Source organism: Mirounga angustirostris, unplaced genomic scaffold (genome assembly GCF_029215605.1).
Source record: "Mirounga angustirostris isolate CCGP_5_RB_7025 unplaced genomic scaffold, mMirAng1.0.hap1 SCAF_14, whole genome shotgun sequence".
NCBI classification, from domain to species: Eukaryota; Metazoa; Chordata; class Mammalia; order Carnivora; family Phocidae; genus Mirounga; species Mirounga angustirostris.
Genome location: NW_026991722.1, coordinates 75,578,814 through 75,592,747, shown reverse-complemented (window position 1 = coordinate 75,592,747; position 13,934 = coordinate 75,578,814). Strand labels below are relative to the sequence as shown.

Genomic DNA, 13,934 nt, shown 5'->3' with positions numbered 1-13,934 from the left:
TCTTATTTCTGACACCCCCCCACCCCCACCCTGGGCTGTGGGAGTGCACTGTATAGGGAGTCAGGAGACCTGGGTTCTCCCTCAGTCTCTGTGTAACTGTGAGGTGTCTCCCCCTCTCTGCTCTCAGCTGTCCCATTTATTTAGTGGGAGAGTCTGATTAATCTGTTTCTCATGGTTCTTTATACTCCAATATTGTGTCTCGTCCACAGCTGTACCTTGTGTCCAGCACGCAGTAGACGCTTAACCAATGTTTACTGAATGATTGTCTCTCTTGCCACAGGAGCTCAAGAAGAAAGAAATTAAACTGTACAGAGTAGGGCCTCAGTGGATTATCTGGGTGGGGCAGTGTAGGCTCCTAGCAGGGTGAGCCTCCTCTGCCCCTCACCAGGGACCAGGCAGGAGGGAGGGCCCTTGGGAAACACTTGGCTCCCAGCCACAAAATCGGACGCTTGGGAATCAGGACACTTTGCTCCGAGTTGCCACCAGGGGGCAGCAGACACCACAAAGTGGGAATGCGGAGACCAGCATCCGCTTCAAAGTCAGCAACCGTCTACATGGCCTGGCCATACACTGTGCTGGGTGCAGGGATGCAACTCGGTCCCTGGCTGCAAAATGCCCTCAGACTGGTAGGAGGGACAGATATATCAGCAGAGGTATTTGTAACGTGAACAAATGTAACAAGAGACGAAAACGATGATGATGTTAACTCTAATGATAGCTAAATTTTCAGGGGCATCTTCTACATGCCAGGCCCCCAGGCTGAGTGCTCGTCAGGACTGATTTCATTTTATCTTCACACGACCTTAAGAAAGAAGTACTAATATTGTGCCTATTTTAAATATGAGAAAATGGAGGCACAGAGAGGCTAAGAAGCTTGCCCAAGGTCACACAGCTAATAAACAGCAGAGACAAAATTGACAGCCAGGCCACTCTGGCTCCATTGCATCAAGCAATGTAGGTGATTGTGGGGAATCCAAGGAGGATGGGTATCCAGTCCATCTGGATGGGGGTGGGGGGTTTTCTAGACGAGGTGACTTCTGAGTTGAATTGTTGAGAATGCGCAGGAGTTGGCCAGGGGTGAGGATGGCATTAGGGGCACAGGGAACAGCATGAGAATGGACATGGCTATAAGCAGTTCATTCGAGAGGTATAGGGAATCAGGAGAAGTCAACACCATAGGGCCTGGGGCCTTGTTGAGGAGTTGGCATTTTTATCTTGAGGGCAATGGGGAGCTGTGGAAGGATTCTGAGGTAGTGACATGACCATATGTATGCTCTAGAAAGATCCCTCTGGCCTCTGGGTGGAGAATGGGCTGCAGTGGGACCTAGAATATCATTGGTAATATCAGTGAGGAGGCTAATGCAATGGTCCCAGCAAGTGATGGTGGTGGCAGTCAAGGATGGCCTCTCACCCCACCTGGGTATCTGGCACCATCTGTGACAGGTTCCCAGCCTTGAGCTGGTGGGTTTGGGGAGTGAGTGAGGGGTAGGGCAAAACAGTGAGTTCCATCTCAGACACGCTGAGTCTGAGATGCCAGTGGGGCCCTTGGTGGACATGTCCAGCCAGCAGTTGGCTTAGGGCTCTGGAACTCTCGAGAGAGGTGTGGCCTGGAGAGGGGGTGATTTGGGTGTTGATGGAACTTCCAGGAATGGACTAACTCATCTAGGAAGGATAGGAAAGTCAGAGGGCCTGATGGAGAAAGTACACTCTGGTTGGCTAAATAATGGTCTCCCAATGGTATCCACTTCCCTGGGCCCAGACTATGTTACTTCACATGGCAAAGGGGACTCTGCAGATGTGATTAAGTTAAGGATCTTGAGATGGAAGACGACCCTGGGTCATGTGGGTAGGCCCCACATCATCACAAGGTGCTTGTGAGAGGGAAACAGGAGCATCAGAGGCAGCGAGGAAGCTGCTATGATGCTGGCCGTGAGGCTGCAGGAGGGGCCGTGAGGCAAGGAATGTGGGAGCCTCTAGAAGCTGGAAAAGGTAAGGAAATGGATTCTCCTCTGGAGTCTCCAGAAGGAACGCAGCCCTGCCGACACCTTACCTCTAGCCCAGGGAGCGGACTGTGGACCTGTGACTTTTGGAGCTGTAAGACCATCAGTTTGTGTTGTTTTTAGCCACTGATTTGTGGCTGAACAGCAGCACTACGAGGCTAATGCAGGGCCCCCTGGGAAGTGCAGGAGGCAGGAGGAAGCCAGGAGGACAGGGTCTCTTTGGGAACTAGGAAGTGGAGGTGCAGGAGGGAGGGGGAGGCTTCAGCCTCTGCGTTTGGCAGAGTTCCTGTGTGATTACCGATCACTGTGTCTCCTCAAAGTCAAAGACACCCGGACAATCCAGACCAGGGCGGCGGCAGTGGCTGGGCTGTCCCATATGGCGGCCACTTGTCACTGTGCAAAAAACTGAAGCTGTAATTTTATTTAACTTCAAGTAATTTGAGTGGCTATAGTCACACATGGCTAGTGGCTCCCATACTAACAGGGACCCGGCTCTCCAGGCCTCACTTGGCTGCAGGTTGGTTGGCAAAGAGGTTCTGACCTGCTTGGAATCCAGCTGTGGTAGATGAAGGCGGATGAGGGCGCACCTCCTGCTCAGGGCAGGTCCCGGAGGCCTCAGGCCTCCCCTACGGCAGTGGCACTCACCCCCCTTCTGGGACTCGATCTCCTTCTTGGCCTGTTCCAGGATGCTCTTGATGGCATCGTCCGAGCCTGTCTCTGGTGTGCGGATCCTTGGGGTGATACTGCCTGGGGGAGGCAAGGGGGCATCTGTCGTGGGGACCTGCATGCTGAGGGTCAATCTCTGGAGCTGGGCAGGGCGAAGGGTGGGTCCCCTCCTCCCTCAGGGGCTCCAGGGCCAGGGCTGGGAGACCTTGAGTGTGTGTGGCAAGACCACCACTTAGCCAGTCTGTGTGACAAAGTGGATCTACAAATGATTCTGGCTTAAACTAATAATAATAATACAATGGTAACAACAACGATGGCCACCACCACAGCTAATAGTTCTCAAGCAGTTACTATGTTCCAGGGGCCCTGCTGAAAGATTTATACTCATTTAACCCTCAGAGGAGGCTGACAGATGGGGATGGATAGGGAAACGGAGGCACGGAAGCTAAAGTCAGTTGCCCCAGGTCACCCAGTACGTGAGTGGCAGAGCTGGAACTCAAGCTCAGGTGTGTCTGTAAGGTCAAAGCTTGGGCCATTCACATGGGCTACCCTAAAAGTCAAGTCTGGCAAGTCGGCAGGAACCCAGGCCATTTCATGGATGGGCAAACTGAGGCTTGGAGGTCCTCAGGAAGTACCTACTTGCCAGGACAGCCCCTGGGCTCAGCCTTCTCCCACAGTGATCAGCCTGAGCTGTCCCATTAGGGCCAGGTGGGGAGCAAGGGGTAGCCACAGGCCCCAGGAAGAAGGGAACGAGGATATATTTCCTTGTTTTACAGAGGGGAACCTGAGGCATAGAGAGGCAAAGTCATTTGCCCCAGGCGACACAGCTGGGAGGTGGCAGAGTTTGGCTCTGCGCCCAGAGCCTGCGCCCTCAGCCCCCGTGCCTTGGGATGGGCCCTCACCTCGCTGCCGCACCTGGATGGTCCTCAGAGCCAGCACGTTCTGCTCATCCGACAGGAACTGCTTCATCTTGATGAAGGGCTCCTTGCCCTTCACCGTGAGCTTGCGCCAGGGCTTGGGCCGGGCCAGGATCTCGCTGACTGAGCCCTGTGACAGCCCCAGCACATAGTGGCCAAACACCCGCTGCCCGATGTTGTGTTTGAGCAGCTGCTCCTTCACCTGGAATGCAATCTCTGCCGTGTCCAGGTGCTCCTCCTCGGTTCCAGTTCCGGCCCCTGCCCCAGCTGTGCTGCCCCCACCCCCGTCCACAGGCTCGGGGGCCCCAGGTGGCTCAGGGCCAGGAGCGGGGGTGGCAGGGGCCGTGGGGGGCTTGGCGCCGTAGAAGGCCGGGGGGAACACCAGCAGGCCGCCTGCCTCCCCCTTGAAGGTGGCCGGGGGCATCATGTGCTTGGACAGCAGTGCGTCCCCTGCCAGTCTGTCCCCAGAAGCCAAGCTGGGGAAGGGGGACAGTGAGAAAGTCCTTGGGCCATCAGGGCCCAGGCCAGGACCCAGCAGGGGCTGCCCAGGGCTGGGGGACAGGGGATCTTCGGGCCCTGGTGGTGGTGGGAGCTGCGGAGGGGATGGGTAGGACTGCTCCGTGCCCAGAGAGTCTTTGATGGAATCGTCCTCCGAAGGGTCCTCCTCTATATTGTCAGAGAGACAGACAGATGCAGGAAGAGAGGACAGACAGAAGCAGACAGTGATGGGGAGAGAGAGAGCATGCCAGGGACAGAAATATCGAGAGTGACAGAGAGAGTGAGAGAGACACCAGAGAAAGAGACAGGGAAACAGAGAGGCAGACAGAAACGAGAAACCAGAGGAGACGCGGATGGAGGCAGAGACAGAATGAAAGGCAGAAAGAGACAGAGGGACAAAGAGACAGAAAGTGGGAGGCAGAGAGACACATACATGAGAGAGCAATTCAGGGAGAAAAGGTGGGGGGAGAGGGCAGGCGGGGAGGGGGAGAGAAGTGCTATGGGCATCCAGCCGTACTAAGAGCTCCCCTTCTGATCCTCAAATCCCCATCTGTGCAGGCCTGGCCCACACGCCAGTTCTGGGGAGCCCTCCCTCCGACATTAAGAACATGCACTGAGCACCCATTACGTGCTAGCACCTGGCCCCAGGGTGGGGCATCCGGACCAATGCCCACCGCGGCAGGGTGCCCACTCCTGGCTCCTGCCCACCTTGCAGCCCTCCTCTTCCTACGCGTCCTACGTGTTTGCATTCCCCACGTGAACAGCACCCATGGAATGGATCCGTCGTTGTCCCCATTTTACAGATGAGGAAACAGAGGCAGCACAGAGAGTCTTGGCCGGGGCCACACAGCTATAAGGTTATGGAGCCACTGTGTGGGGAGAAGGGCTGAGCAGCTGAGAAGGTGATTTGGGGAGAGTGCAATGTCTGTGGGTCATCACCAGCAGTCCTGCTGCGGGTGTACAATGTGAACGCCCTCTGTGTGCCCTGTGACCTCTTCCCGCTGCTCATCAGGGCTCGGGGATGAGTGGAGCCTTTGGGGCGGGTCTTGGGAGGGCCCGAGTGAGCTGCGTGGGGTACATGTGTGTGGATACTGTGGGGGGCACTGCCAGCTGGCTTCCCCACGGACAGCCCCCAGCTAGCGCTACCACACGGCAGCTGCTCATTCAATGTGGACCCCTTTTCTCCATCTGTCTCCTGCCCGCATGGGAGGCGGTGGCGTGGGGGCGCGGAGAAGGCCAGAGGCCCATGGGCAGCCCCTATCACAGCCCCTTGGCCCCAAGAGCATTCCGTCTCCCCTACCAGGGCTGGCCAGAAGACCAGGCTTTTCCAGAAGGAATTTCTGCGTGGGGAAGAAGGCCTCCTTTGCCATGAGCAATGAGTCTTCGGGCTTGGCCATGCCCTGGGGAGACAAGAAGCCAGGCTGAGAGGGCACGGTTGGCAGAAGGCTCTCAAGGGCAGCCTGCACGGCGGGGACAGTGGCGGGAACACTCACCTGGGGGAGGCTGCAGGTGCTGGAGGCCAGCTTCATGGCTTTCAGGATGCTGCCAGAGAAAGTGGAGAGAGTCCGAGGCCAGCCAAGCTCCCGGGGCTTGGGGAGAGGTCTTGAGAGGTACTTCCTCTAGCTCATCTTCCCTGATTGAGAACAACTGCCCCACCCCGTGGACCTTACATAACACTGGACCCGGGACAACACCAAGCCTTAAGTAGCAGGCTGTGAACTGCTTCCAATGATACCTGAAGGGGTGTTGCATTAACAAACTCCCACACTGGCCGGCCTGAGCTAATCTGATGCAAGCACCACCCCCCACCAGTTCCCGCATGGACCACGAGCCACCTTGCAAGTTCTTGGATAGATGGCTCTGGAGGGCAAAGAACCAAGTGTGGTTAAGTTCTGAGACCCAGGCTGCCATGGAGGAGAGACAAGGGTGTCACCAAATGGGGTGTGGTGGGAGGGAGGAAGATCATGAACTTTGTCCAGGGCCTCTCCCCACCAAGAAAGAGGGCTGGGGGTGGTGGAGCCCCACTCTGCACAGTACCTCAGCTCTGTTTTAATTTCTTCATAGTCAGACTGCGCCTGGAGCTTCTCTTCCAGCTTCTAGAGGAGGAAACAAAGACGGTTTCAGGCTGGCCCACGTCCTTCTGCCTGGGGACGCCTCGCCCGTCTCCTGCCTGCACGCCTCCTCTCCCAAGACCTACTTCTATGGCCTCGGACTTAGCCGTGAGCTGCCGCTCCAGGTCCGCGATCTGGTTGGCCGAGGTCTCCTCCAGCTCCTGCAGAGAGTTCTGGAGGTGCTGCACATCCTTCAGCAGCCGCAGGATCTCCCGATCCTTGGAGGCCAGCGCAGCTTCAAGCCGGGGGCCCGAGCACAACGCGAAGTTCACCTTATCCTGAGGACAAAGTGGGGCTTTGAGGGGCTAAGAGGTTGGGGCAGGCAGCTGGAGGGCTGGCTTCCCCACCCCTGAATCCCAGACAAAATGGGAAATCCATCCGTGGCACGTTCTCCCTCCCACCCCCCGGTGCTGTGCTCCCCAGAGTGACTCAGCCCCTCCTTACAGGCTCTGGTTTTCCTCCTCCTATCTCTGAGCCTTTGCTCAAGCCACTCCTACCAGCCTGGATGCCTTCCCTCTAGTACTCAAACTGGTGGGGGAGTGGGCAGGGAAGGTTTTCTGGAGGAAGATGTGTCTAAACTGTGATGAAGTTCAAGAACAAGTTAGTGATTTGGAAAACTGCTTGGCAGCGTCCACTAAGGGTGGACATGTGCACTTCTGCTTGGTACATATGTGTGGGGAAAGCAGGTACCGTGCACAAGACACACGTGCGAACACCAAGACTAACATTCGTAGCAGCCCTCTCTGTAACAGCCCCAAGCTGGAAACCCTCCACTGGCTTCCAAATGCCCTCCAACGAGAGAATGGATGAGCAGGTCGTGGCACATCCATACAATGGAACACGCTACAGCACTGAAAATGGATAATCCACAACTACTAACACAGCATGGACTACGCTCTCAGATAGAATATGAAGTGAGGGGTGCCTGGGTGGCTCAGTCGTTAAGCATTTGCCTTCAGCTCAGGTCATGATCCCAGGGTCCTGGGATCAAGCCCCGCATCGGGCTCCTTGCTCGGCGGGAAGCCTGCTTCTCCCTCTTCCGCTCCCCCTGCTTGTGTTCCTGCTCTTGCTATCTCTCTGTCAAATAAATAAATAAAATCTTAAAAAAAAAAAAAGAATACGAAGTGAAAGGAGCCAGACAGCAAAGTGTGTGTGCGCAATCTGATTAAGATCAGATACAATAGCAGGCAAAACCCAGCTGTGCAGTTACAAGTCAGGAGAGTGGCTCCTGTTGGGGAGTAGCACCCGGATGGGGACACAAGGGGGGTATTCTGGGAGTGGGGAACATTCTTCTTGTTGATCTGGATGCTGGTTATGGCATCTCTGAAAAATTCAATGCTGTACACTTAACGATATGCACATTTGATCTTATATACTTTATACTTCAAAAAAACCTTTGCTATAAAAGGACGAAAAAAAGGGAGAGAGTCTGGTGAGGAAGAGGTGGGGATTGGGTGATCCCAGCAGAGGTAACATCACAGATAAATGTTTAGGTTTCTAAATGGGGCACAGGTCCTATCCCAGCGACACATTTCCCCTCCCTTCCAGGCAGACCCTCAGGTTTAGACCTGAGACCCCATAGCCACAGGCCAGACAAGCGGTGGTTCCTATCTCTTCCTAATTTGCCCCTAGCCCCAAGCCCCAAGCCCCATGGCTTCTCCAGGTTTTAGGAAATGGTCCCTTTGTCCTGCATGAAAAAGAAGTTGATGTTTGAGAGGACCTGAAGTCGGGCTGGTCCTGAGCAGTTACAAATGACTCTAAGAAGCATTACAGGGGCGCCTGGGTGGCTCAGTCATTGAGCGTCTGCCTTCGGCTCAGGTCATGATCCCAGAGTCCTGGGATCGAGCCCCGCGTCGGGCTCCCTGCTCGGCGGGAAGCCTGCTTCTCCCTCTCCCACTCCCCCTGCTTGTGTTCCCTCTCTCGCTGTGTCTCTCTCTGTCAAATAAATAAAATCTTAAAAAAAAAAAAAGAAGCATTACAAAAAATAAAACAGAGCAGAAAACAGCCTACCACTACCAATACTGGCTATTCTTCCAGGGAGATAAATGCCAATTAAAACAGGAAGCGGATGCCATTAACACATTAAATTAATTAGCATCGAGCGCCACTGTGGGGCTCAGAAGAACTCACCCCCAAACCAGCAAAATTCCCCGTGGCTGATTAACATAGGCATTTGCTGGGTTCCAAGGGGGTTAATTAAATACCATCGGCAAATTCCTTCTGAGGTGAACCCACGCACTCTCTTGCTCTCAGTCTCTCTTGTGCTCACTCCTTGCGTTGTGCAGATATCCAGACACGCTGACATATACACACACTGCTTCCCGGGACACAGACCCAAACAGAGCACACCCTGAGAGAAGTACCTGCTGGAATACTCACGCTGACATGCAGACACACAGAAATACCCAGCATCAAAGAGATATACGCATATGGACATGTCACTGTGATACACAGAGTCACGTATGTGCTCAGAGACCACACGGGGCATGGGCAAAACCACCTGAGACATGCCCCAACACCCCACTGCTACTAAACGGTGGCATCAACCCTTCGCTGAGCACGGACCGCAGTGAGGAGGTCCAAGCACCATTTTAGGTACTTTACATGTAATCTTCCCAACAGCCCAATCAGGTAGGTCTTACTCATACAGGTAAGGAAACTGAGGCACAGTTAGATTAAGGATACAGTTACTTGCCCAAAGGGCACAGACAGACATATACATTCATAGTAATTCACGTTCGCAGAGACACAGTCCAACACTGAAACAGAAAAACAGATATGGGCACGGTGGTCAGTGTTTCAGGGTGGCAGGTGAAGTGAAAGGTATGCTGGCCACTTCAGGTGCACGGGTGGAGGCCGCAAGTCCCCCTGGAGCAGACCTGTCGTTATGTAAGGAATCGGGAATCTAATCCCTTGTTAGGCAAAGATCTGGAGAGAAGGTGGACCAGCTTACATAAGGAACCAAGGCTTTCTGCGAGAGGAGCAATGGAGACTTTTTTTTTTTAAAGTAGGCTCCATGCCCAACACTTGAACTCATGACCGTGAGATTGAGTTGCATGCTCTACTGACTGAACCAGCCAGGTACCCCGCAATGAAGACTCTTAACATACGACAGAAGTGTCAGTTGGGGTGGCTCTGACTGAAATCCCTCTGACGCCAGGACCCCAGAGGGGCACCAACCAGGAGGAAGGAGAAAGATGCACTAAGCGGGCTTAACACAGGAACCTCAGGATTGATGACTAAAGACAGGTGCTTTGTAGCATGTGGCTGTTTGGAAAAACCCACTGGAATCACTCTGGCATGTTTGGGAACCAGTGGCTGATAGGAATGTCAATCTCAGATCTCGGTTAAGTGGTCCTACTGCGGTTCGGTAGGATTGAGAACCGGTGGTCAACGGCGACACGTGGTGGCACCACTGCTCTATTGCTCAAACTTACCCTCCCACCCAGTCTTGCCAGGCATCTGGCCATGCAAATGGTCCTCTTTGGCCTGAGTGAGTTGCTGGCATTCTTGGACAACTGGGGGGTAAAGGAGGGCCTCCAAAGGAAGATGCTGGACTTCCTATTAATCACATATGGAAGCTTGAGTTTGCAAAGAGCTGTGGCTGTATTTTGACCTTCAGCTGGTGAAGCAAGTCATAGTAATTATAGTTAACTATACATTGACCTTGGCAATTTAGATGCTATGCCCGCTGTATCCACACACATTCATGTGCCTAATTTCACACAGAGGCACATGACTGACCCACAAAATGGCATCCGCATAGTCATACTCACCAGCATGGCTTTTCCCAACCTTTCCCTCTGGCTCCCCCACCATCCTTACCCCACTGGGTCCCTGCGGGGAGCAGCAGGCCAGGCGGATAGAGCTGTTGACTGAGGCAAGTTGTTCCCGAAGACTTTCTACCTCCCGCTGGGCAGCCTCAGCTCGCTGGGGAGGAGAGTGGAGGCAAGCGCGGTTAAAAGGTGAGCAGGGCCACATTGGATCCCACCCTGGCCTTCTGCCGTCCCCCTGCATGCTTCAGGCAGGGCTGGGTGTTTGTCTCCAGCTCCCATGCCACCTAGTGCCACCTGGATGGAGTGTCTGCAGAGTGTTTCCCAGCCCATGAGCTGAGGCAGGCCCCTGGGCAAGTCACTTCCTCTCTCTGGGTCTCAGTTTTCCTCTTGTGAAATGGGGGCAATGAAATACATTTCTAAATCAGAATGCCAGTTTTCCAAACTGGGTATATGGTGGATCTTAACTCCTCAAAAATTTCTAAGAAAAAAGCCTGGAAGGAAGCCTCCAAGTGTTAACAATGTAGCCTTATGGCTTTTGAGAGAAATCTGTACTTTGTCACTCCCTGGTTGTGCGACCTTGGGCAACAGATTTCATCTGCCCAGCCTCAGTTCCCCTATTTATAAAATGGGGATGATAAAAGTAACTACCTCATAGAGTTGTTTTGCAAAGTAAGTGATCTGGTAAACTACAACTTATTAGGTATCTCAGCTTAGGTATCAATAATTGGCTAACTTTGTTAAAAGAGCTGTGACTGTATTTTAACTCTCAGTTGGTGACGCAGGTCATAACGATTACAGTTAACTTTCACACTGATCTTGGCAATCAAGACACTATACCTACTATATGCACATGGAGACCCACACATATCCATGTTCACATTTTGTTAATTTATTTTTTAAATTGATTTGTTTACTTACTAGTATCCTGCCTTGTTCCAGAAATGGCTCAAGTCAGTTTTGTTTTCGGAAAGGTTTTGGGTGTGCAGGTGTAGAGAAATATTTTTATGTTTCTGCACAGCTAGGGCTTCCCAAGCAAATCTGACTGAAACAGGACGGGGCTAAATGACAAGCCCGGAAGTCAGTTTCTGACATCAGCTGGTGAAGCAAGTCATAGTAATTTTCCTCTCTGAAGGTATGTGTTTACATTTCAGTGGGGGATGAGACCCTGACCATGGACACATCCCCTGGGTTGGAAAGCTGGGTTTAAAGCTACTAGAAAGTTACGAGTCTTATCTTCCCCATGGAGAGAAGTATTTTCATTCCACATGCTAAAAACTCAGGATGCTTGCCCTTCTGTTCATCATGACACTAGGGAGCTAGTTTTCTCCCTCTCTCAGAAAGTCCCTCTCCTATATAACCATCCAGAGTCACATGTGGGGGTTCCTTGCCCACAGTAAGAAATCTGGTACGTGCAAGATGATGTCTGATTGTCACCCCGGGGGGAAGAACTGGGGCAAACTGGCAGGGTTATTACTATGTAAGTTGTAACACTGATCTGCTCTGCTCCAGAATCCTCTTGTTCACATTCTGGACAATCTTAATACAGATTAAAAAAACCCTAATATGATGACATTTATTTTCTTCTCCATACTTTCTATAATGAGGTTTTACTTTTACACTCAGAAAAGATAAACATTAAAAAAGAGTTGTTTCCTATTCAAACTGCTCTAAGATCTCTTTTTGCAAGCCTATTTGACTGGCAAAGATCCAAAAGTTTGGTGACACACGATACTACCGAGGCTGTAGGGAAACCGGCCCTGTCTTAACTGCAGGGAGTGTAAACTGGGCAGTTTGGCCACATCTGTCAAATAAAAATGCACAGATCCTCAGCCCAGGAATTCCACTTCTCAGAATTTACCCTATTTAGTGGCTCATGCATGTCTGAAATAGTATCTGTATACGGGTGTTCCCCGCGGGATTGACGATGGTGTTAAATGACTGGAAATATGGTCTTCATCAGTCGGGTACTGGTTAGACCATGGGCGGGCAAGCTGCAGCTGGATGCCTGTTTTGTGTATCGAGTTTTTCTGGAACACAGCCACACCCATTCACTCGCATACGGTCTACGCTTTCACATATGGCAAAGTGGGATGGCCGTGACAGAGCTGGGCATATTTACTCTCTGCTCCTTCACGGAAAGCTTGCCACCCCCCGGTTGGATGACGGAGTGGCCATGTAGGGCAATACCACACGGCCGTAAATAAATGGACTTCTTTTATGCAGACATGGAATGAGTTCTAAGATATACACGTGGAACAAATAAGGTCCGAGAGGGTGGGTACAGTATATTATGGTTTTTGTTATAAAAAGGGGTAAAAATAGATACATTCCTGAGCTTGTGAACGGATCTCTAGAAGGAGACACTAGAAACAGGTAAGAGAGGCTGCCACAGGGAGAAAACTGGGAAGCTGAATTGGGGAAGGAGACGGGAGTTTCCCAAGTATGAACCTTTTTGAGTTTTGAACTATGAAAATGGATTATGTATTCAAAAAACTACCCTAAAAATGCTACTCTTTTCCACGTTTCCTCTGCAGGTGGGTGGGCCCTGCACTTAAGCCGGCACAGCCGTGCCTCCAGGCCTTTGATCCTGCGGTGCCTTCCACCTGGAACGCCCTTCGTCCGGAGAAGGCCTCCTGTGCTTTAGAACCCAGCTGTAAAGCGTGCTCCTACAGGGAAATGATTACTCGCTGTCACACTGCTGGCCCCTCCTGGCCATGTCCCTGGCTGCTGGCATTGCAGGGTGGAGGTGTGTTGGGCCCTTGAGACTCCAGCCTGGACCCCATGGCCACGCTTCACCTCCTTTCAGACTCCTGCCAGCTTTGCCCCCCAGATGGCAACATGTCTGAGGTCTGAAGAAGGCAGGGTGTGGGACCCCATTTACATATGTGAAAATGGGGACTCACAGAGGCTCATGGACTTTTGAGGACCTGGGCTGGGACTAGAAGATGGGGGCCCCAAGCAAGTTTGGGGTCCATCCAGTGATTGGCTGGCGTGGCTGGGATCAAGGGAGGAGGCTGCAGGAGAGCTGGTGGTGTGGGGAGGGAGGGAAGGAAGCAGCTGGGGCTTGTCCCTTGTCACCACCTCAGGCTCTTTGGAACATGGTTCCTCGCTCAGTCTGCTTGGGAGAGACCCACGTCCCAGCTTGGCCTTCGGGCTGGGCTCACCAGTCCCTGCTCCGCCGCCTTCCTCCTGCTGGAGAGGCCTCCTGCACAGGAGCCGCCAGGGAAGGGCACCTGGCCTTCACCTAGGCTGTCCCCTGGCCTAGAATGCCATCCTGCTACAATTTCAATTTATTCGTCAGGTCTCAGCAACATGGCCCTTCCTCCATGACATCCTCCCTGACCCTCAAGTCTGGGTCAGGTGCCCCTTCCCCAACTTCTACTGCCTGGGTCACCCTATTTCTGAGTATTCTGTCAGCATCCCTTCCTCCTTCCTCCGAGAGCCCAGGGTCCCAGGCACTCCCGGCCCTAGCACTCAGCATGGCACATGGCACATGGCAATGGTATCAATAAATATCAATTGGGCTCCCCCCAGCCCGAACCCCACCCTGGGCAGAATGAGTGTTAGCACACATCTTCTCACCTGATTAGCTTTCTCCAAGTTGGTCATGATCAGGCCGACTTCATCTGCCCTGAGACAGAAAGATAAGACCCTGAGAAGGGTTTCTGGCAGCCACCGGACCCCTGCCTATCCTGATAACCCCAGCCCCTGCCTGAACCTAAGGCTCTCGCTCACAATGGGAGGCTAAGGAGGCTGCCCTCCATCCCTCCTACTAGAGAGAAACCGGGCTGGGCACAAAAGAACCCAGGCTGTGGGGAAATGGGATGGGGGCCTCAGCACGACACCCCTTCCAGGCGGCCTGGCCTGCTGCCCCTGCCAGGGGTCTATTCTCTTTAGCTGCCCTACACCTCCCAGCCTTTGGCCACACTGTGCCTTCTACCTGGAATGCCCTTCCTCAAGAGGACA

At 53.0% G+C, this 13,934-nt stretch overlaps 1 protein-coding gene across 3 annotated transcripts in view; it reads right to left on the bottom strand.

Annotated features, from left to right (window-relative positions):
• Window positions 1–13,934, bottom strand: part of CUX2 (cut like homeobox 2) — a 230,383-nt gene that overhangs the window by 19,431 nt on the left and 197,018 nt on the right. For 2 of the 3 annotated variants that reach the window (XM_064578366.1, XM_064578368.1), the window contains 8 exons: window positions 13,551–13,599; window positions 10,018–10,122; window positions 6,279–6,470; window positions 6,119–6,177; window positions 5,575–5,623; window positions 5,382–5,502; window positions 3,569–4,249; window positions 2,646–2,747 (listed from right to left, as the gene is read on the bottom strand). In XM_064578366.1, coding sequence (XP_064434436.1) covers window positions 2,646–2,747; window positions 3,569–4,249; window positions 5,382–5,502; window positions 5,575–5,623; window positions 6,119–6,177; window positions 6,279–6,470; window positions 10,018–10,122; window positions 13,551–13,599 — 1,358 coding nt within the window. The remainder of the gene's footprint in view (window positions 1–2,645; window positions 2,748–3,568; window positions 4,250–5,381; window positions 5,503–5,574; window positions 5,624–6,118; window positions 6,178–6,278; window positions 6,471–10,017; window positions 10,123–13,550; window positions 13,600–13,934) is intronic. The other variant, XM_064578367.1, reaches the window with a different exon arrangement.